Source organism: Cucurbitaria berberidis (assembly GCF_010015615.1).
Source record: "Cucurbitaria berberidis CBS 394.84 unplaced genomic scaffold K460scaffold_3, whole genome shotgun sequence".
NCBI lineage: Eukaryota > Fungi > Ascomycota > Dothideomycetes > Pleosporales > Cucurbitariaceae > Cucurbitaria > Cucurbitaria berberidis.
Window position 1 is genome coordinate 5,155,214 of NW_024468937.1, and position 22,150 is coordinate 5,177,363.

At 51.5% G+C, this 22,150-nt stretch overlaps 10 protein-coding genes across 10 annotated transcripts; 5 read left to right on the top strand and 5 right to left on the bottom strand.

The window, feature by feature from the left end:
* Positions 1-1,561: 1,561 nt before the first annotated feature.
* On the bottom strand, positions 1,562-3,111 carry K460DRAFT_283469 (uncharacterized protein; the record flags this gene model as incomplete). The annotated part of the gene is made up of 3 exons (XM_040928660.1): positions 1,562-1,978; positions 2,056-2,339; positions 2,397-3,111. The coding sequence occupies 3 exons, from the start codon at positions 3,109-3,111 to the stop codon at positions 1,562-1,564; spliced, it is 1,416 nt and encodes a 471-aa protein (XP_040788971.1).
* Positions 3,112-5,145: 2,034 nt separating this feature from the next.
* On the top strand, positions 5,146-6,657 carry K460DRAFT_406617 (uncharacterized protein; the record flags this gene model as incomplete). Its single annotated transcript, XM_040936976.1, has 1 exon — positions 5,146-6,657. The coding sequence occupies one exon, from the start codon at positions 5,146-5,148 to the stop codon at positions 6,655-6,657; it is 1,512 nt and encodes a 503-aa protein (XP_040788972.1).
* A 690-nt stretch (positions 6,658-7,347) lies between these two features.
* K460DRAFT_281662 (uncharacterized protein) lies at positions 7,348-7,965 on the top strand (the record flags this gene model as incomplete). The annotated part of the gene is made up of 1 exon (XM_040928510.1): positions 7,348-7,965. The coding sequence occupies one exon, from the start codon at positions 7,348-7,350 to the stop codon at positions 7,963-7,965; it is 618 nt and encodes a 205-aa protein (XP_040788973.1).
* A 141-nt stretch (positions 7,966-8,106) lies between these two features.
* Positions 8,107-11,098, bottom strand: K460DRAFT_124282 (uncharacterized protein). The gene is made up of 4 exons (XM_040926643.1): positions 10,137-11,098; positions 9,513-9,997; positions 8,814-9,463; positions 8,107-8,755 (listed from the first exon to the last, which is right to left on the bottom strand). Exons 1-4 carry the CDS (start codon positions 10,828-10,830, stop codon positions 8,248-8,250), a joined length of 2,337 nt encoding a protein of 778 aa, XP_040788974.1. The 5' UTR covers positions 10,831-11,098; the 3' UTR covers positions 8,107-8,247.
* Positions 11,099-11,209: 111 nt separating this feature from the next.
* Positions 11,210-12,429, top strand: K460DRAFT_367206 (glutamyl-tRNA synthetase). Its single transcript, XM_040933528.1, has one exon. The coding sequence runs from the start codon at positions 11,367-11,369 to the stop codon at positions 11,949-11,951; it is 585 nt and encodes a 194-aa protein (XP_040788975.1). The 5' UTR covers positions 11,210-11,366; the 3' UTR covers positions 11,952-12,429.
* On the bottom strand, positions 12,037-12,419 carry K460DRAFT_124230 (uncharacterized protein). Its single transcript, XM_040926642.1, has one exon. It carries the CDS (start codon positions 12,333-12,335, stop codon positions 12,123-12,125), a length of 213 nt encoding a protein of 70 aa, XP_040788976.1. The 5' UTR covers positions 12,336-12,419; the 3' UTR covers positions 12,037-12,122.
* Positions 12,430-12,775: 346 nt separating the features above from the next.
* Positions 12,776-13,647, top strand: K460DRAFT_367208 (uncharacterized protein). The gene has a single exon (XM_040933529.1). The coding sequence runs from the start codon at positions 12,872-12,874 to the stop codon at positions 13,523-13,525; it is 654 nt and encodes a 217-aa protein (XP_040788977.1). The 5' UTR covers positions 12,776-12,871; the 3' UTR covers positions 13,526-13,647.
* Positions 13,648-13,885: 238 nt separating this feature from the next.
* On the bottom strand, positions 13,886-15,644 carry K460DRAFT_286732 (uncharacterized protein; the record flags this gene model as incomplete). The annotated part of the gene is made up of 2 exons (XM_040928918.1): positions 13,886-14,923; positions 14,967-15,644. The coding sequence occupies 2 exons, from the start codon at positions 15,642-15,644 to the stop codon at positions 13,886-13,888; spliced, it is 1,716 nt and encodes a 571-aa protein (XP_040788978.1).
* Positions 15,645-15,912: 268 nt separating this feature from the next.
* Positions 15,913-18,444, top strand: K460DRAFT_377629 (uncharacterized protein; the record flags this gene model as incomplete). The annotated part of the gene is made up of 2 exons (XM_040934991.1): positions 15,913-18,329; positions 18,399-18,444. 2 exons carry the CDS (start codon positions 15,913-15,915, stop codon positions 18,442-18,444), a joined length of 2,463 nt encoding a protein of 820 aa, XP_040788979.1.
* Positions 18,445-19,085: 641 nt separating this feature from the next.
* Positions 19,086-21,455, bottom strand: K460DRAFT_339642 (Zn(II)2Cys6 cluster transcripitional activator; the record flags this gene model as incomplete). The annotated part of the gene is made up of 2 exons (XM_040931089.1): positions 19,086-19,351; positions 19,400-21,455. The coding sequence occupies 2 exons, from the start codon at positions 21,453-21,455 to the stop codon at positions 19,086-19,088; spliced, it is 2,322 nt and encodes a 773-aa protein (XP_040788980.1).
* Positions 21,456-22,150: the final 695 nt, after the last annotated feature.

Genomic DNA, 22,150 nt, shown 5'->3' on the forward strand with positions numbered 1-22,150 from the left:
GAGATTTACTCTAAAAGTAATACTATCAACAGTGGATAGAAGGCATACTGGCTGTTGTGTGATTTGTTAGATTAGAGCTGTAAAGTTACCTGAAGTTAGCCAGGCTCTATTAACCGGCACGTTTCTTGTTGCCACAAATTTCGTTTTGAAGTTATTATAGTTAGCTATCTCAAAAGCAATTACTCCGGATACTGCTTAAAAGATTCCTGTACTATTAGATGTTCATAAAATGTTATTGAAACCAGCTCTCAAACTATTATGTGAAAGGTATGGAAGGCGTGTTACAAATTATAATTAATAGGATTCTAGACATGACGACGAACTATTTTGACTAGGTGCCTATCTTTAAGCTCACATATCAATACATTTACGACACTACGACGGTATTCTCGTAGGGCATGTATGAGTATCAGTATTATCTCGAAAACGAGTAACAGGGTTATCCCCCTTAAGCGATGAGTATGGTTATTATTAGGCACATAGATAGTTTAAGTCGCTAGGTTCGTGGGTCCAAAGGCGATTTGGGCTCTGGGTTGACAGCCAAATTATCTTGCGTTATAGCTACGTGGATATACTGAAAAAAGATGGATCTCTGTCTATAGCCCAAGATTATTCTTGCTTTGCTGGACCGAGTCGCTCGTTATATGGCCCAAACGCTTTCGGTGGGTTATAATATAGTGAGATTCAATGTGATTACACAGGTCTCTCCTTGGACTACCTCTGCAGATTGGCGCAGTTCCCTTCAAAGTTTTGCGTCCATCATATTTTACATTGACGCACCAGAGTACATTGGCATGAACTGGCACAACTTTGTTGTAGAGTTGAAGGCGAACTTCTTTACCGGCATGCCCGTTTTGGATGTGTTTGAGTTGACGAGCACCAGGGGGCGATGAGTATTAATATTGGAATGGTGCTACTTGGCTTTCACTTTATGAAAGAATGGAGATCATTGCATGGAGGCAATGTGTGCAACGAAGGTGGAGGTGAGGTGGATAGTATAGGATAGGTATTATGTACATAAATAGAACATGGAGCGCCCACAAATGTTTATAGACTTATGTTATAACTTGTGATGTAATTGAGTCCCGGTGGATCACTTCCAGTGCTCAGTTCCGTGGTTCAGGTTGCAACACCGCCTCTAAGATTTGACCGAGAGCTCTGGCGAGCTTTAAACAAACTCCTTCTCTTATAACTTGTGATACCCATCTACCACATGCTAGTCACCAGATACTTTTTTGACATGAGAAGAAGCAAGGGGAGTAGCCGTGTACTTGCGATCCACACTATAAGACCTTGCAGAGGTAGGGTCGAAGGAATTCAGGAATGTTTCTGGTTGCATGCGACAGCTCCTATTCTAAGCAAGCTCTGCAAATGTTGGACTGGGGGTATGCTGAGATTGACTTATAGACTAAATCAATCTACCGAACTACTCCAGGACGCCTTTGGAGCTACTCATCACCCGAATTGCCATACTCAGATAAGCCACCAGCCGGAGACGTTGAAGGGACTTTATCTCCAACCTTTCTTGGGTGCCATGCGCAACTCATAAAAGTCCAGAACTCTAACCCATCGGACTATCCATCCTGGGACACGATTGCTTCATCTCCCTCTCCAGCCCCGGCAAGTTCAAGCTCGTAAGATCCCAGCTGCAAGCTTGGCTCTCGCAATGCAGCACAAGCGAGCTGAAGTTCCCGAATCGCTTCACACAGTCATCACCGCGGCACACAAAAGGGTGAAGGAGACCGCCATCCATCCATTGCTGCAATTCGTCGAGGTTTATGCGACCCGTACGGATTTGGACGTGGATGTCGAGATCCATGTAGAGCGTTGAGTACCACCAGTTGCCAAGACATAGCAATGGTTTGGATATCCCGGTACACGTGCCTGATTCGAGGTGACCGATAAGGCTGGAGTAGGTGCGCATCGGGGCGTCGCAGCCCCAGCATGGTATATCACCGGCGGCATGTTTCGTCATGTGCTGCCACTTGTTAGCATTGCGCTGTATTTATTATATGATACTGCTGTGTATGTGGGCAGGTGATTATAACCACGTACGTTTTGATAATCCTTTTCTTTCTGAGTGTGATATCCGCACTCGTTGCAGAAGTAGCAGTGCTCTAGATGAAGCGCCAGCTGACCCTTCCCAGCGCATTCTTTGCCGCACTGGGAGCAGAACAATGCAAAATAACACGTCTCACTGTGTTGGGCGAGTTTCGTCTGGCTCGGCAGTACAAGCTTGCAGCCTTCGCACTGGAAGTGATCTCGCTTGAGATGCCGGTCGAGTGCGGCTGCATCAGGACCGTCGAAGTCGCATCCCGGTTGCAGGCAATGCTTGTGCTCTGAAAGTAACATTAGCTGAGGACTGAGGCGAATAAAAAGCCGCTCTTGACACTTACTGGTTGTCTTTTTCCAATGCGCATCGCGCTCCTCTTGATTACGGAAGTAGCCGCAACATGTTCCACACCACGTATGTTCTTTTGCCTTCTGCAGATGTCGCTCAAGCTGAGCCTGACTCTCGAATGCAAGTAAGCAAGTGAGACACGCGAACTCATGCCCTAAGTGGCAGTTGTTCTCGAAGTGGTTCCTAAGACCCCACAAGTCCTTGAAGGCGCTGAGACATAGATTGCAGAAGATCTCATGAGCCAATGAGTTTTCGACATGGTTCTTGATCCCATTGCGATCTTTAAAAACTCGTTTGCAGAGATTGCAGTAGTGTTGATGATCCGGCGTGTGCTTCATGTGATTTATGAGTGCCGACTTACTGGTGAACTTCTGGGAACACACTCCGCACCAGTTCGAACGCGAATCATAGGCCGTGTCGCTACTCTTAGTAGTGGCGGATGAAAAAGTGCGGGTCCTATCCTTTCTATCCGCCGCACGATCGAGTGCTGCTTTGGTTTGGTCTTTTGTGTGCAGCGTCTTGTCGCATTGATGTACCAGCTGCGCTGGAGGAGCGCCGCGCTTAGTGACCTCCTGCCAGGGATTTGAGCTGTCGGCAACCTGGTTTAGGAACGGGTTTGGGGGGATGTCTAAAGCTGGACTGCTCTTGGGTGATGCATTCTCATCCTCTTCGGCGAAGAGCGCATAGCGATTGTTGCGTTTGGCGTCCATCTTGGACTGCATGTTGTAAGTAGGGAGTAAGACGCAGCTGATGTGTTGTAATCAAACTTATCAAAAGTGAGCGAAGTTGATGTACCTTCACTGCTAGTCCCGATGGAGAAGAACTAGCGAATTCAGGCAGCAAGCACGGCGTAACGTGGCACTAGACGGGTGGTGACATACAACTAATTGACAGCGTGAAAAGAAGAAACTCCTAAGAGACAAACTTAGAGCTGAAACAGCACTAATGAGTCCAGATCTCTCAGCCTGAGACATGAGGTTGCATGTGCACAGTATCAAATGACGATGACGTAGGCAAACAAACGCAACAACGACAAGGGAAAGAGGCACGCGGGAGACATAATGCAGGAAGCCGCGTCTACCCGCTATATATTGTGAAAAAAACTACGCGAAAATGACGCGTTCAACCGTGTCTCCTTTCCCAAGCAATATCCATGAAATCTTATCCCTCCAGTATTCTATGTCCGAGCCCTGTCCACTCGCCCACATGTTACAACTTCTCAGGTGCGCCAATTGATGTCTACTCAGAAGATTACCAAGCGATGCGAAAATCTTGCTAGACGTGTCCGAGTGCTCGACTCCTCAGTCGACTAATACCAGAGCTCAACACTTCCAATCCTGTCTCTTCACATCGTCGAACCCACATTTAGCACGACCAGCATAGCTACTTCAATTGCCTTACGCCTAGCCACGACAGTGGCTATATCATGATAGGCTACGGCGGAGTGAGAGTGAACGAGAGTGAAGGAGAGTAACGAAATGGGGCTCAGAAGGGCGATTGGATAGATGACTAGTAAACGATCTACTCATGGCGTATAACTCTGGGGTTTTAGGCAGATAAAACGAGGTTGAAAATATGAGCAAGAAGTTAAATCGGTGGATAACTTTCCATTAGAGACTCACAGTAATTTATCGCTAGACACGCCTAATATCTCCCATACATGCATACGATAAGATCCAATGATAGCATAGCCAACTCGTTATAGCTATTGCAAGCTGCCGTTACATTGCAGTTATCTTCCAGGTATACTTCGCCGAACTAGCCCCAAAGACGCATGTAGAACGATATTGTGTACGCCTCTGATCATCGACCCGCTCGATTGGTAACTATCCTGAGCAAAATCAATGCAGCGGCCTCGTAGGAGCAATTGTCAGCGTGTACGCCATCCATTCTCCAAAGACGGAACTTGGATCATCGGGCTTCTCACTGCCCTTTTTGCCACAAATGTTGTGATTCTATCCATCTCTGGGCGAGCGGAGCTAATTTATGTGAATTAGCTTAATGCTAATTCAGATCTAGATGCGGTAACTTGGGTACGACAGAAGATCCGACCACAACCTAGACAACTTATTCTGGATGTACCACTCGACATCGAGCCTAGTATCTATTTATTGAAAATACCCCAGTCATCAGTAGGAGCGTCAACTGTTACAGTCACACGATATGGTCCGCTACACTCAGTGACAAACTAGACGCAGGTACGCAGAGTTAGCAGAGATCCGCTCACCTTCCCTCACTGTAACCTTTATATATTTGCCGCTATTTTATGAGCAATATTCTATGAGAATATAACGCAGTATTATCAAAGGGTATTTGCCTTTTATACGCGGTGATGCTGGGTTCCGAAAGGCACCCTCCACTTTGGGTTTCTTTCACTCTAAATTTTGCACAGGTGAAAGCTAACCACAGTGAAGACCTACGAGAGCGCATTCCATCCTATGATGTCAGCCCTCAAAACGGCTCAGCTGCTTCTTTGCCTCTCATGGAAAGCTTCCCTCTCCCAGTACCTCGTCCCCACTAGCTTCAACGAGTCCCTTCTAGCACAACATAGAGCAGTTTGACACTAGAAAACAGGCAAGCCTTCGTTATACAATCCCAGAGATTCGAAAGAACTCAAGCTATTCAAATCTATGGCGCCCCTACAACTATTCCGCAAGAAGCTTACGCCGAAGTCGCACTGGAAACGAAGATTAGGAGTTAAGTTGCACACGACTTTGATGTCGAGAGGGGTGAAAAGGCATACGATGAAGGTAACCTCTCATCTACCGCGCGAACTCACGGCGGAACAAGTCGAGGAGGCGCAATACCTTGCCAACATTGTCCCTCAGAGTCAGCGCCCACCAATAACAGCCCAAGAGGAGATGAGCAAGAGGCAATCCCCTTCTGCGAACACCGCGTTTGTGTCCTCTTTATTGACTGTCCCTCCCATCCCCGAGGCTCATATGATTCTACCCTCTGTTCCCGTTGTATCTCAGTCGCCAAACATATCCGACTGGGAAATTCAAGCTTTGAAAGGCATCAGGAGGAACAAGTTGAGTCTGGACAAAGTCTGGACAATGAAGACTTGGAACATGAAAAGCAACATCTCCCAGAGGCTGAAGTTGCTTGATGATGACGGGTATGACATCAAGCCCTTGCTCATCAAAGGTACGACTAGTGCTCAGGTTACTCAGGCGGTGCTTGATCACATCGAAGATCGAAAGCAGCAGATTGCAGTAGTAACTGCCTCGGACCCAAAACAGGACGTGGAAAACGATGCCACCCAGCTAGTCAAAAATCATGAACACTTTCATCATGCAAGGCATCTTGAAGATGGGTCTCTCGAGACTGTAGAAAGCGAACCACTCCCCGAACGTCGCCCACATGTTACCGAACCCATGACACCACAGAAACGCAAGCATCAGCATGACTATGATGAGCAAACACGAGATGACCCAGAGGGTACAGGAACAGATAAGACCTCTATCCCACCACCATGCACATGCGGACCAGCGAGAAAGAGGCCCCGCATGTCGACACCGGCGGAATCGGAAAAGGCGATACAGAAGGAGGCGTGGAACCTCTTCAAGAACAAGGTTGCGCGCGACATCTTCCAATCCTCTCGAGCGGCATGTAAGGAAGCTGTGCCAAATCGGTTGTCTATAGTAGATCCAGTATCCGCACCACTACCAGCGTTCTTACCCAAGCCACCCGTTCCCTCGTCCCGGATCATCTTCACATCCACAGACCCCTCGTCCAACACGCGTACCCCAAGTGACGTTCGTATCGGCTCGCGCGGTTTGGCTTTTATGATGGACGAAGTCAAGTTTTTGTCTCATACCCAAGATGAACAAGGCAGACTGTACATCTGCGATCCGGAAGCTGCCGAGGACCGAGAAGGCGACCAAAATACAGTCCGCTTGATGGAATACAAGCCCACAAATTCAACTGGAGACTACAGCCCTATCGACGGGGAGTACCGAGGCCGCATCCGTGTTTCCGAAGACTTATATGGTCAGGTCATCATGCACGGTGATGCCTTTGCATTGCAGGGCTTGATAAAGCAGCTGCGAAACAATGATCTGAACCACATATCCAAGTGGCGCTTCGATGGCAAGGAGGTTGTGCGGGAGGACAGTATGTCGTGGTCGTTGAGTAGTGATACGCAAGACGTATTGGCGAAGATCGAGAAGATTCTTGAGGCAGGTCAGGATCGAGGTGGGGTAGTGGTACGTGTTGAGCAAGTCTACAATGGAAAGAAGCTGCGCTACAGCTGAAAACATCGCGGTGCAGACCGATGTGGGTGATTGAGAAGAGCCATACATGGTGAACTAGGATAATGATGTAACTAGGAGGATCGCGCGTTTTTTGCAACAAATAGAGGAATCTACGGTGGAAGAGAGGAGAGATACATCGCAAATCAAAATTGGAACAACTTCACAAAGAGTAGCGGATCTAAATCGGGATACATTTATGCCTTGTTTGGATATGACGGGAAAACGTGATGTCGGATGTGAGTGCCCTGACGTATTGCCTAATTATTGTATCAGTGGATGTATCTTAGAAGAAAAGTATCCCCGACTGCCAAATTAGGTATACTCAGGAGCGCTGACATGAACTTCTTTGTAGTTTTGATTTGCTTGGTGAAGTTGTTGAACCTATATCTAGTTCATTCGACACTGCCGCTCATCTCACCAAAGGCCCCTGATCTACTCTCACTCACCCGCCCAAATCCAGATTCCTCGGCTTTCCGCCGCGTCGGTCAATAACTGGGGTGAATTTCACACTCACCTAAGCGCCCGGTCCTATAACAATCCTTCCTCATCCTCGACCCCAAATACCCATTAACAGGGCAATCAACTTCAACCAAGCCACAATACCGCCTTCTGAGCATACTTTTCAGCTTTCCGCTCACAACCTCTAGAGTCGCAATCATGCCCCCACGACAGAAGAAAACAGCCCACAGCATGAACAACAACGAGGCCGCCGAGACCGAGAGCGGACCCTCAGACTACCACCGCAACGAGGGCCAATCCCAACCACCAGCCAGCGCGCGAAACCAGCAACACCCAGCAGTCTCTACAAACCGCGGCACCCACAACGACTTCGACTACCTCAATATCCCGACGCCCGCCCCAGTGGAGGTATCCTTACCTAAGCCACGGACATTCAACTTCCCCAACGCGCAGACAGAGGCCAAGTACATCGCTTGCATGCGCGGAAAGCTCCTTGAAGCGAAGAACTACATACTCAAGGAGCAAGAGCTTGGTCTCGACCCTGACCGTCCTGGCATGCACAAAGAGCTGACTGCTATCCTTCTCGCGCAGCCGCCTATCAAGATCGATATGAATGCCCAGCAGCTGGTGCGACTTCTGCTTCTGGGAGCGGTGCAGCTTAAAGAGCTGGCGAGAGAGAGAACAGCTGAGGACCCTCAGGTGCTAGAGGCGATGGCTGATTATTGGCTGTTTTGGACGCAGTTGCGGGCTATCCTCGTGTGGCAGATGCCTGGGAGGGATGAGGGTCAGAGGGTGGAGCGGGCAGATGCGATGATGAGCGAGGTGTTGGAGAAGATAGTTGAGCCTTAGGGAAGAGCAGAATATGTGGGACTGGGTGGGAAGAGGTCGGGGTGAGCGGCCGTGACATCCTGTTTCACATGATTTCGAGTGTGAGGAACACCAGGGGCGGGTAGACATATTTGCATCGTGCTTGCGCAGCATGTGCTGTTAGAAGAGATTCCTCATCGACTGAATTAGACTACTCTTAGTTTCCCAGTAAATGAATCGACTCACGGGCTTAGGAGCTGCGCCTACTGTCATGTCCATCCTGGAAGTCGGCGCACTGACTATCCTATCACGCCCGACAACCTCTTAGAAATCGAGTTCTCCAACGACCTCAGTCGTGTATCCATGCTGCCTAGACGGACATATATCATTCTCCTCCAACATCCGTAAAGTCCGCATCAAGATCTGCGTTCCATACCGTTCCAGATATTGCACTGATCCCCAAGCCAACAGCGGTTGCTCCTGCACGAGGATTCTTGAATATGACGCTCTATGATGAATGTGAAGGTGGTGAGTAAACTTGTCCCAGTCGAGGAAAATTTTCTGGTCGCATGTTCGCAATGCATGTGATTCCGCGTGGCTTGTAAGAAAGTCAATGTACACGGCATCTTCCTTGTCAACGCCGCCTACTTCAAAGTCGCAAAGTCTGCACTCAGACCGTAGGACTTCGAATGCAGAGCGGGAAGTCTCGAAGGATGAATGCATGTCGTGTAGATATCGACAGGACCAGGATTCGCATTTGGGGTGTAGCTGCGCTGCAACCGTAGCACTTATGAATTCTAAACCACAAGTGGGACATGCGAATTTTCTGTTCCTATCGATCATTATTAGTAAGTGCTTTTAGTGTAAACTTCATGACGGAGAGTACTCACCCTCTTACCAGAGCTGTAGGAGCAGGTGCTCGATCTGGCCACCACGAGAGTTTACATGTACGATCTTTAAGATGCTTGGCCACGTGCTCTTCCCGTTCGGCCCAGTTCGAGCAAGATGTACCACAGAAGCCGCAGCGAAGTAAGAAAGGCGAGCTCCGGAGTTGGGGGTTATCGGATTTCCAAATTTCAAGAAGCCACTTCGGTACAGTTTGGGTTACTCCATCTAGTTTCAGATGTACTCTTTTGATATGTTGTGCAAGCTGGTCTTGCCTCAGAAACGTACGCTTGGGTTGAGGCTTATCGACGCAGCTGGGAAAGTGGTCTTGAACTATATGTCCTATAGTGACGTCGTTCTGTCGTCCGCAAATGTAGCACTCTGGGAGTTTGACATCATGGGTTCGATCTGAACAACATACCCAATGATACGGGTTATAGTGCACTGCTTCCTCGTGGCGGACCCACTCAAAGCGATGTTGGAATGTGATGGAACAGTTCGGCCAGGTACAGAAGTATGCGGGACATGATTCCGGTAGGTTGGTTTCTTCAGGCACTGGATTGATATACAACTTCATCGGAGACTTGCGCTTAGAGATGTCTGGGTCTATAGCACGACGCTTCGGGGGAGGCGGACACATCTCAACGGACTCAATCTGGGTACATTTAGTAATGCACAAGTAGAAAGTGCATAACAATAATTACCGTCTGGTCCTGGTAAAGACGCTCTATATCAGAAATGGGTGGTAATAACTCTGCAGGCTGTAATAACTCCGACTTTACGGAAGGACGCGTCCACCGTTTTCTTCCTCGACGTGAGCCTCTTGAGTCGATCGATATTCGACTGCTCCAGCTTTGTATGCTAATAGCGGAGCCAGCTGAGCTTTCAGAGCCAGCTGTGCTGAAAGCCCGCATGGGAGAAAAGGTATCGCTAAAGAGTCGACTCGTCTGAGAAACATCTAGTCCAAAAGTCCTGATGTGGGACCCTAGCGCGCCAAATGGAAGGGCCTCTTCGCTTGCTGGCGTTGCGAGGTATCTCTCGAGTGAAGAACTACTGGGCGTGGGTGAAACTCTATCGAGCGCGTCGAGATTGGCGGCTGAAACGTTGCTCACTGGGGACACATCTCGGATGATACCACCAATATCCATTGTATGAAGGTCGCTATTCTGCCTCTCAGAGGGTCTCACTTCTAGAATTTGTGGTTAGCAAACGTGCGAGGCTATCCATGTCCGACGAAATGAAAACTTCGCCACAGCGAAGATAAGTAGTCATATACTGCCTCTACGAAAAGCCAAATCTCATATGATGCGAAGGGAAAGTCTACTTACGTTCAGGCGCATTCTTGCGCGACCTTGCATTAGAAAACCAGTTCTTAATCGCGCGTGTGTCGAGCCCTGTCCTACTTGATAGAACCGCGGCGATATGGTCGCTAGGGTATGGATCAAGCAGGAATTCTTGTTCCAGCATATTCCTTGCAGCAGGAGAGATTTTTGTTCGTCGATGCTTCGACTTTCCTCCAGTTTTGCTCTCTTCTTGAAAGGTTCCGCGGCGTTTGGCTGTTGTCGTAGGTCGTTCTGGTTTCTTTTCGACACGATCATTAACGCATTTCGCCTCCGTTATGTCATCTTCTGTGGGAAAGTTCCTTGTATCTACAGGGTCGAGTGCATTGTGTATGGCAGGATGGAATGAAGAGACATCTTGAGAAGGAACGAGGATGTTAGTCGGATCGGAGAAGAGATCTGAGGCCGAAGACTGGGGGCATGGCAGTCCATCATTACTGAATAAATCCTGCTGGCTGTCAATCTGAAGAGGGTAGACTGGACAAGTGGATTCTTCGAGTTCCGGAATGCTCAAGTCGTCCAATCCAGAGATGCCATCGGGTATGCTCACGGTCCCATCGAACCAGGATGGTGGTACATATGAGTTTTCATTTGCGAAACATTGGGGGCCTCCGAAAGCGTCGAAGTTGAACAGGTCGTCGAACTCATCAGGCTGAGCAGGGAGGCTCCAATCAAGTGCCATCGCCGAGGCCGGTTCGCCGAAGAGAGAGATCAAGTGGGAGAGCGCGAATTACAGCGATAGAGGTTCTGGTGGCTAGCGGGGGGTGAGTAGCAGACATGGTGTGCAACAGCGGTAGAGAGCGATGATATAGAATGAGGCTGAATTACAAGGTGAGCGCGTTGATTTTCGAGGTTGCGAGAGTTGAGCAGGGATGCGTCCAGAGTGGCGTATGCCAGCCTATCAACAGGGAACACACTACGTCAGCCCTCGCGAAGAAGGGCAAGGTGAGATGACAACACGAACAGGATCGGTATATGCGGAAAATCTAGGTTTGGTACTAGATGCTGTCTCATACTCACTGTCCTGACATGAAGTCATCACTGATCGACAGGGTCTACCCCACTTCAACGTGGGGCATCTGCCCACAGTTATCTTCCCATGGTTCTATCCACTAATCAGACAGCTCACGATATGCCTTACACACCAGCTCAACAACCCCACCGACCGTTTCTACCACCCTCAAGTTGCCTCACAACACTTCTTAAGCCATCACGACAATGGCCACGCCCTTCGCGAAAGCCCTCTCCGCAATTGACGCAGCGCACGCCCTCGACCCAACCCAGATAACAGTCCACAACTCCTCAACACCCTACGAACTCCACTATGCGCAAAAATGCACCTCGTACCTAGACCAGCGCGCGCCCTCTGCGTCAGAACCCCTCCGCCTCGCAATCCGCGCCCAGCACTTCCGCCGTTGGGAAGTGCCCCGCTCCACCTACCCTATGACACGCATCGGCTACCACGCATGGCGCACGTATCTAAAAAAGCGACAAGCCGAGCTAGTAGAGGAGATATGCGTGGAAGCAGGGTACTCTGCCGCTGATGCAGCGAGAGTGGGCGCGCTGATACGCAAGGAGGACTTGAAGGCTGATGAGGAGACGCAGGTCTTGGAGGACGTGGCGTGTCTGGTGTTTCTGGACGATCAGTTCGAGGCGTTTGAGAAGACGCTTGATGAAGATAAGATTGTGAGCATATTGAGGAAGACGTGGGGAAAGATGACAGAGAGGGGGCATGAGTTGGCGCTGAAGATACCCATGAGTGGACGGCCGCAGGAACTTGTGCAAAAGGCCCTTGCAGGCTGATTCAATTAATTCATTATTTTAATAGTGTTATTCGGAGTTGAGGTATCATGTCTGTACAGGTGATGTAGGCTTCAGACCTAATATGTCGTCCATATTATCTTCTCGGGAAGGTAATCCATCATTCTAGGCCGCTGGGAAAGTTGCAATTGCGTCGTGATTAGGTGCGCATGTCTATGCGCCACCCTCCCTCTTAGCATATTCCTCCTCAATCCTCTCCTCATACAATCTTTCCGCGTCCTCCTCCTGCTGCGTCTTCTCCGTGTGGCTTGCGCTCGCTACGCTCTGAGTCGATTGGTTTCCGACATGCTGCGCTGTCTGCGCCGTCGTAGAAGAGGTGGTGGTGGAAGTGGACTTGGTCGACGTGGAAGGATCTGCGACCGGCATCTTGGACGTTTAGAAATTGAATTGTCTGGAATGTGTGACTGGTTTAAGGTTTGAAGTAGTTGTTTGATGCTGGTGCAAGTGTTCGTGATCGGCTGCTCTTATACAACTGTGGTGTTACGTCATTCAAGTGGCGGTGGTGTGGCTGGAAGCTTCCACGGCTTGTGATTTGCCACTCTACTTTTCTCACCTTTCTGCCGCATCTTTTGCACGTGAAGCCGCTGAGTCTGTTGCTTATCGTGTGAAAAATACAGCTCGCGTTCGACTATTGTGAATTGGTATTCCGTGTCTCACACGTTGACGTTAGAAAGTCACAATGCCTCACTATTCACATATTCGATGGTAGGGCCATCACGTAGCTTCATAACCCAAGAAACGAATTCGAGCACCTATAACTTCTGTCTTGGGAAAGGCTTTGCCATTATCGGAAAATGAACTCCAAGATGTTGATCAACTGGCTTGTCTTGCTGATATCTGCTGTAATCGCCAGTTCCTTCGGCTCGGCGAACCCACCGTCTCTGGCCCAATCAGCACCGGCCATGAGGGCAATCATAAAAACATTTACATCCACATCAGACCTCTGTCCGTCCTCACTAACTCAGTGTGGCTCCATCGACTGCTACGACCGCGCAACCCACAAATGCTGCCCGGGCAAGAAGAACTTATGCGGAATGACCGAAAACTGCGTGGAGGTGCAGCTTGCAAACAACACAATAGCACACGGCTGCTGTCCTTCTGGTAATCTCGCATGTGGCGACACCTGTTTCGACACCACAACCTTCAAATGCTGTGCCCAGCCAGTGGGGGCTTTCGGACTCTGTCCTGCGGGCGCAGATTGCTGTGCAGATATGTGCTGTGAGGAAGGACAGGTCTGTGCAAAAGCTGTGCTTGGACCTCGTTGTTGGCCAAAGACAGCACTGGGTGACTTGGGGGAGAATGAAAAGCCTCTAGCGGCCGCGACGAGTGCGGCTGCTGCTACCACGCCGGTGTCGGCAACGAGTGGTGGCGACACGGTCCAAGCCAGCGTCAACGTGTCAACGACGAAGAGTAGCGGCGGTGCCAGACCTGTCGTCCCACGGCTGTTGTCAACTCTCCTACTCTTTGTCCCATCCGTGCGTACAAGCTACATCTTAAGCCCTGTAAATCTTGAGTGCGACATACCAGAAATTAAAGACCCTCGAGAGAGCCAGTAAGTTGCAGGATAGCTCGAAAAGCACGGCAAGGACTGATGACGTAGCAGAGTGGGATGCGGAAGGTGATCAGTCCGACAAGAAAGGTGCTTCGAGCTGGATATGACGGCGAAAGTGAGTAGCTTTATAGTATTCTGCTTTCATATAGTTATGCTTAGTAAAGTTCAGGTATCAAATCGAAGATATCATTTACGTGTATACGGCTCAGACTTGCCTTTTGTATACTTCAGTGACACCAAGTGCTTGTACGATATATCGTCTATTGCTAGACGCAGTGATCGGAGGAAAAAGACTGGTGCCTCCGCAATTTGCTCCGTGGTGTAATCATTGCCATAAGAAGGAAAAGAGGTAGTACTAACCTGCTCAAGTAAGCACATGCGTGCCTTTTGTTTTTCCAGTCTCCATCTTTGCAGTCCGGGCCCCAAATTGCATGGCGCGCTTCTTCTCGGCTGCAACACCTTTAATATTCAGCTGCCACGCAAGCAAGCGAAGCGCTCTCTTTCCCGGCTCTAAGAAGTACGCAGGGTCTTCAGATGTCTCATCTTGAGCATTGCCGAAGTCACATTTGGCGGCTACTGGGAGGTCGAGCACCATAGTAATGAAGTCTTCGTCGAGATAGGGGAAGCGTACTTCTTTGCTGGAGTTGCTGATGACCCTGTCATCCCGCCCGAGATTGCGCTTCCCAAGTCGATTGAAGTCAAGCTCGAGCTCTTCGATGAGACCAAGATAGCCTTTTCGGGCAAAAGCTGTAGCATGTCGCTGATAGCCCCCAAATAGCTCGTCGGCCCCAAGGCCGGAAAGAAGCACATGCGCAGATGTGGCATATGACTCTAGTGGACTGGACTGTGAGGAACGAGTGCTACCTATGCCACGCGAAGCGAAATATAGAGCATACGATATTGACAAGTCCATCTCAGTATTGTGAGGGTGCATTAGGGTCATGACGGTCGTACGATATGCTTGAGTCTCAGTGTATGGTACATTGACCTCGACGAAACGCCAAGTACGACCGGGGCAGATTTTGATAAGCTCGGCATGTGATGATCGCCCAGTGATGCGATCTGGGCAAAGCTCGTATGGACTGTTTCCTGGATCAAGCTTCCCGTGGATTCGGGGATTTTCGAAGGCGACGTTGAGGAGATCGATGGTCTCGCTCGCGGGGAGTAAGTCGTGACACATGCGTGCAAGGATAGTGCAGTCAAGGCCACCCGAGAATAAGACGGCTACTCTCGCTTCTTGATCAAGTGCTCCAGCTACACTTGGTTTCACAGCTTCGCGGACATGTTGTGTGCGAAGTTGAAGAGATCTTTCGAGTGAGATATGTAGTTTGCTTACAATCTGAGCACGTGGGTCATGGAGTTGCTCGGAAACTGTGCGGTTCATGGCAGGGAAGGGGAGATTCTGTCACGATTAGCAGGACCCTCAGACCCGATGACTTACCTACGAATGATAGTAACGCGCCCGCTTCTTGATTTGGACCGCGGTGTGGGATATGTTCCGGGCAAAGCGATGGTGGTTGTGATGTTTCAATGGGGAAGTTGACGATGTAAATGCCATCGGCTTCTACTTCCGTCCACGCTTCGCCAGAAGCGTTGTCGCATACGCTAGATAATATGAGTGTGCCATCTGGCGCAGACTTCTTCAGCAGCGAGCGCCTCCCAAGGCAGTCGCGTCCGTAGTACAGACATCTACTCGTCGCATCGTAGAAGACAAAAGCATAAGGTCCTCGAATTGAGGACAGGAGATTGATGATTGCCCGTTTGGAAGCATCTGGAGAGCTGGTACATGTCGCCAAAAGCTGCGCGAGGACAATCTTGGAGTCATTGCCGGTTACAACCTCGCCGTGGATGCTCCATGCTTCACCGTTCCAGCAGAGTACAGACCCAGTTGCCTCATCTATGAGAGGCTGGGCGACCACTGTACTGCCTCGCAACGACAGCACCGTTGACAAGAAGGTTGCGTGAAGCTGGGATGAGGTCTCTTCATCCCTAACCTGCAATGGCTTGATCAAGGTTTGATGTAGTCCAATATGATCCGGTCCTCGGCTCTGAAGAAGTTGCTGCGTACTTGCATCCGGGGCTACGTAGCCGTGGCAGCTGAGCGAGCAGAAGATGCCGCACATGGCAGGGCTGTGAGTGTGGTGATTGAATAACGGTGTAGAGCTGTTCTTCATATGCTTGACGCTAGCGGGGGTGGCTCGGAGATTTGGCTTCCATCCGCCGACAACTGGCCATGCGGACAACGCTCACATGTAGGCGCAGCACAAGACTGGCCAAGAAGACCTCTTACGTATAAGCTGCTCTGTTGGGCTTTCTATACTTCTATTCAGTGTTCATGGAATCTTTTTGATCCGCCCAATCCCACTCTGACCTTCGTCGCCGAACCGGTCCATGTCTCCCCCGACGGCACCTCCGCAACTCGATGAAGCTCGGCACCAGACCCAGGAAGAGAAGTTGGATGATGTGGTAGATAGACAGGGGCCCGCAGCTACAGTTTTGGAAGACACCCTCTTAGAGAAGACTTCTCGGTCTGAGGAGAGGGGCAATCATGAAGACATGACGAGCGAAGCGGGGCAGGCTATCAAGTCTGAGGCAGAGGTTGGAGAGGCGGTAGAAGTGGCAGATAAGGACCAGGTTGTAGAGGAAGAGCCAAAGTCTGCTCCTGCAGCGGGACGGCAGGTGGAACCTACCCAACCAATATCTGCGGAGCTCGAGGACAAGCTCGCAAACAAGACAGAGAGCATGGCTCGATCTTCAACAACAACACCGCCACCAGAACCCACACCGAAAGCCGCTGGCAAGTTACCTGTCCGCTCGCCTTCGCCCCCACCTCCGCCTCCGAAAGACGACAAATACCTCTCGACGAGTAATGTACCCAGCCGTACCACATCTCCACTATCACAAGGGAAGTCGAGTGGGAGGAACTCCGAGGACAACGCGGCAGCAGAATACGCTGCGAAGTACGATGGCGGGGAAGATGCCGTCGATGACTCGCAGACAGAGATCCAGAGCATCATGGAGCAGTTCGAGGGGAGCGGAGGGCCGGGCGCAGACGACATCATGTCTCCACGGCTAGAGCTGGCAAGCCCCATGCTGGAGTCCCCATCAACCGCCTTTCCACCCCGACGATCGAGTCTGGTGCCACTCGATAAGCCGCTCCCCACCCCAGCCGACGACGCGGCTTCGATTAGCCCCCTACACTCTCCGCCCCCAAGAACATCTTCATTGTATCGCGTGGGGACCAACACATCCTTCGAAGAGCCCACCTCGCCTAGCGCACACGCTTCCAAGTACAAACCTATCCAGCCAGCTCCAGAGCCAGAACCAGATTTACCCTTCGATTTTCATCGTTTCCTGGAGCAGCTGCGTCACCGCACAGCAGACCCAGTCGCCAAATTCCTGCGTTCCTTCCTCCTTGAGTTTGGCAAGAAGCAATGGATGGTGCACGAGCAGGTCAAAATCATTGGCGACTTCCTCGAGTTCATCAGCAAGAAGATGGCACAATGCGAGGTATGGCGGACTGTCTCTGACGCCGAGTTCGACAACGCAAGAGAAGGTATGGAGAAGCTCGTCATGAACCGGCTATACAACCACACCTTTTCGCCGGCGATACCACCCCCAGAGCCCGCATCTCCGCGGAAAGGAAGGCGAAGACAAGAGCCACCAGGCCCAGGGCGTAGAGGCCAGCACCAAGAAGACGTCGAGCGAGACGAAGTACTGGCTCAGAAGGTGCGAATATACAAGTGGGTCAAAGAAGAGCACCTGGACATCAAGCCCGTCGGAGACAAGGGCAGAAAGTTCCTACATTTGGCTCAACAAGAGCTACTAAAGATCAAGAGCTACCGGGCCCCAAGGGACAAGATCATTTGCATCTTGAACTGCTGCAAGGTCATCTTTGGCTTTCTTCGCACGTCAAACTCGGACCAGTCTGCCGACGCCTTCGTTCCGCTCCTCATCTACACCGTACTACAAGCGAATCCCGATCACCTCGTTTCCAACGTACAGTACATTCTCCGCTTCCGGAACCAGGACAAGCTTGGCGGTGAGGCAGGCTATTACATCTCGTCACTCATGGGCGCTGTGCAGTTCATCGAGGGCCTTGACAAAACTTCACTTACCGTCACCGACGAAGAGTTCGAGAAGCACGTAGAAGAAGCCGTATCTGCCATCGCCGAACGCCACGCAAAGGAAGAAGCAGAGTCATCCAACCCACCCCCACTCCTACATCCCACCACACCGAACCACAGACGCATGCCCTCACCACACTACCACCACATCGTAGAAAAGGCAACCCCCCTCCGGCCCGAACTCACGCAACGGAACTCCATGGAAGCAGAACGCGCCGGGGGCACACGTCGCTCGACCAGCGTGAAAGGCCGCAAGACAGAAACGGATCCGCCCGAGGAGGAAAACGCCGCTGTAGCAGGCTTACTACGAACGATACAACGCCCCCTCAGCACAATCGGGCGCATCTTCTCCGACACCGATACAAGCACCACCACCACATCAGGCCCAGCCACCACACCCCAGCAGGGCAACACACCGCGGCCCTCTTCAGATTTCCCCGGCCAAACAGCGACATCGCAGATGAACGAGAAGCAGCAACGACCCTCCCACGAAGAAGAGCGGCACACGAAACATAAACTCTCAGCCGACGAGGCAGCGGCACGGCAGGCCGCCGCGGAAGCAAAGCAGGCGAGGAGGATACAGCAGCAGGAGCACAAGGTAGTGGTCGAGACGCTGGCGGGCATGTTCCCACAGCTAGATCGGGATGTCATCGACGACGTGGTGCGGCAGAAAGAGGGCCGGTGAGTTTTCCCGCTATTTCCCACTCGCTTTAAACACAGCGATAGAAGCTAATTTTGAATACAATCTAGTGTCGGTCTAGCCGTGGATGTATGTCTCGCGCTCGCGAACCCATAGTCACGTTTACCTACCTCCATGCACGAGCGAAGTTTTGAAAGGAATAGCGTCTTCCATAGCATGACGGTGATCAATGTTAATACGCGGAGCTAGCTGCTGGAAGCAGAGCTCTTCATGTTTCTCTCTCCCACACATATACGCTCTTCTCAACATTGTCTAGCGTTTTGTTGTCTTCTTGAATGCATCGTGATGTACATACTACGCTGCCCCTTTGCATAGCCATTATACCGTCCCCAGCGACCCTTGATGTTCTCCCTCGCACTCTCTACTATGCTCGACACGGTAACATGGTGAGATCCATTCACTTGTCTTGTGGTGCACGCACTGTACAATGCGCGTGGACAGGTATAATAATCCGTAGTGCCCCTTTCCTTTGCAATATTTTCCGACTGGAAACTATGTTGTCGTATGATCTCCAGCCAAGCTTTTAATCCTTCTCCTTGGTAACGCCGCGCTGACGCCATCTTCGAGCCTAATAAAACTAGCTCTACCGTTAGGCGTGTGCCTGCGCCGGGGAATTATCGGCAGGAGCGTCAAATAGGCGCATGTCGAGGCCGCGCGTGTCGAGTAGACTCGCATTAGCACCCGTTCGTCTTTCTCGGATTGCGTAATTCAGCCATCTTTGTCGCCGTGGTTCCGCGTCATCCCCAGTTCCCCTGCGTTGGTCCCTGGTTCCACGACTCGCTGTTATGGGTCTGCAGTGAAGGGGGAGCCCAATTGCCATTATCTTGTTGTACTGGTGCGTTTTGAGTCCAGTTCATGTCTTGGTTTCGTGAAGCGCTCGGGCTGTGGCTCCGTGGACGCGGAGCGGGAATGCCCGGACCGTACAAGAGTGCTCGTCGCTTTTGGCCCTCGGTTGGCGGGGGTAGGTCGGGCATGGGCTGCGGCGATGGCGTTGTCCACTGTCCTGGAGCAGGTGCCTCGTAGGACATGCTGTGCTGTTGTGGACTTCGACTTTGGTTGTCAAATGGGTTTCCACTATACGACATGGAGCTGGAGAAGGGGCTGTGTTGCGGGGCGTAGGTAGTAGGCGGAGTAGTAGGAAGGCCATGATAGACGAGTTGTGGCGGTTGCGGGGAAACAGAGGGCATAGACACCCATTGCGGAGGGTAGGTTACAGGCGGCATCTGCTGTGGTGGAGGAGATGTGTGAGGTGATGCATTCATTCGTCCATATAGCTGTGCTGACAAGCCTGCGGATTCACGCTGGAAGCGATCGCGCCAATGTGTGAAGCCAAATCTCAGACCAAAGTTGGAAAGTACAGATGTGAAGTTATTAATTGCATCAATGGCTCGGGTGGTAGGGTCTGCCAGCAGAGATTGACCATCAGGCAGTAATGGCAATGGGAAAGGTGGAGCGCTGATTTGCATCGGCGGCGCAAGCGGGTCTTCGGATTCCGTTTGAGACGCAGATGGAGTGGGAGGTATGGGAGGCCTCGGGTCTAAAATCATATCCATATTGCGCGACAAGACGTCCACAAACTGTCGACCCGTCATATAGGCGCGCATAGCATCGTAGAAGGTTACCGGGGGTTTGGTGATGTTGGATGGCTTGTGGAGAAGTGACAGTAAGTTGGTGGCGTATGATATACAGTGCTCGAATATCAAACGCTGGGCATATTCGTGTATGTGAGGGATTCGGGGACTTGGCGAAAGAATGTAGACGTAGCTGTAAAGCAATTCGAGTTCGAAGAATGATTTGATGGCCGGAAGGGTGCTTTGGGGCATGTCTTGAAACCACTCGGCCATTCGCTTGTAGTGTTTCCAGATGTATGGGTAAGGGTCTTGCCAGGGTTCACGGCCTGACTGGAAAAGGTCCATATACCACTCAGACTGGATCTCGCGAATCCTGAACAGATCGAGTGCTGAGTCGAAAGACTGCTGGAAGAAGTTTGACTGGGGCGATGAGTATCTCGGAGAAGAAGCCGAGCTGTAGAAGGGGAACGAGACGTGGGCAGCCTCGTCTGAAAAGGAGAAGGCGCGAGTCTGAACAAGGGAAGTGGATCGGTCGAGCGAGTATACACACCAATACACTCTTCTCCTAATCTCCAACTTGGCACGTGAAACAGCAACATTCCTAGAAGGGTCTTGATGAATGCCAAGGTCAACCATTGCTCTCGATGCTGCCCCAATCAGCGTCCAGCTATCGAAGTGATGAGGATCCATGGTGGCATAGATGGTCCAGAGTACGAGGGCTTGTATGCTGGTGACGTAGCCAGGATGTAGAACGTCCTCGGCATTCTCGAGGGCGGCGCTGACGTGGCCAACAGCGTCCGAGTACTTGGTATCACCTCTTTGGTCGGATTGTGACAGGCATGCAATGGCCAAGACCATGCGCACACTCCATCGGTCCCACGGGGTTGCATTGCCGCCTTGCTGGTAGATGGTATCTACGGATGAGTATAGGGTAGCCTCTTCGAATACTGGGAGGAGCGTGAAGATGTTGTTCAGGTAGTGCTGGATCAAGGGAGTGGCGGCAAACCTGGGAGGCAGGGCTTTGGTCAATCCGGTGGGCAGCGGCTCCTTGGTACTTGCGGATCGAATCAGGCGAGCGTAGGACATTTCGGTTGTGAAGCCGTAGAAGTCTCTCGCTGTGGCATTGACGGCGAGAAGGCCAAAGTCGGACACCAGATCGTCAATGTCTGACGCCTCCTTGCGGCGTGCGGCTCGTTTGCTGATGGGGCGAGCGGCTTTCAGCGTGTCGGCTGAGGTTCTGCGGGGCGTCGAGGTCTCGGACATGTCCAGCATCAAGACGGACGACTTTCTCCGCACTCTTGCTTCAAGAATCTTCTTTTCCAGGCGTTCCACTCTGGCCTCGAGGGTGGCCACGTAGCTCCTCTCCTTGCCCCTCGCAAACTGGTCGTTTGTGCTCGAACACTCGGAGGCGCGATTGGACTTTTCACACGCTGTGCAGGCGGGTAGTTTGCCATCGCACTTGACCTTGGCGGCTCGACATCGCGAGCAGGCGGCCACGGGCCTGCTCACCCGGAGCAGTGGCGTTTCCAGCACCATGAGTTTGTTGCTTTTATTTCTTAGCAGTGATTATGGGGACGACGCATGGTGGTGGGCATTGACGCAGCTGTCCCCATCCGATGCCAAGACAATTGGAGCAACCGGGCATAAGGACACACACGGAGTTAAGAGAGACGACTGGCTGGGGGCGGAACTCACTAGGCTTTAGTGGAATGTAGAGTGAGGGAGGGCGAGGGGGGTGAGGTGCGGTGTATTGAGGGGGTCTGGCGGGCGGTCCTTCTGGACTGGAATGGCAGATAAGCCGGAGAGGCTCGCCAATGATGCCCAGCTGCTGATGTTCTTGTGGCACGACGGGGCGCGGGCGGCGTCGTGGTGTGGAGAGGGTCGCGGGTGGCGCACCTTCACAGCGCTGTAGCGAGCAGCCGTAGTCTCGCCGGGTTTGTGGCCGTATCAGGGTCTAGAAGACGGCATCTCTCGAGGCCTGTGAGCAATTCTCGAAGGCTGTGGGCAAATTTTGACGGGGCTTGGGTTCGCAGAGTCGCGACGTGGGTGGGTGGGTAGAGGCAGGCCCAAAGCAATTACCGTAGGCACCTATCAGCAGCCTATCGCGTCCTCTGCCCAAGTCTTCGGCTCAAGCAAGCACACAAGCAAGAAGACTCGTCCTCGTCCTCGTCCTCTCCTGCACGAGTCTCGACCTGTCATGTCCAGGCGGCGCCGCATCTCCGGACGCTTTG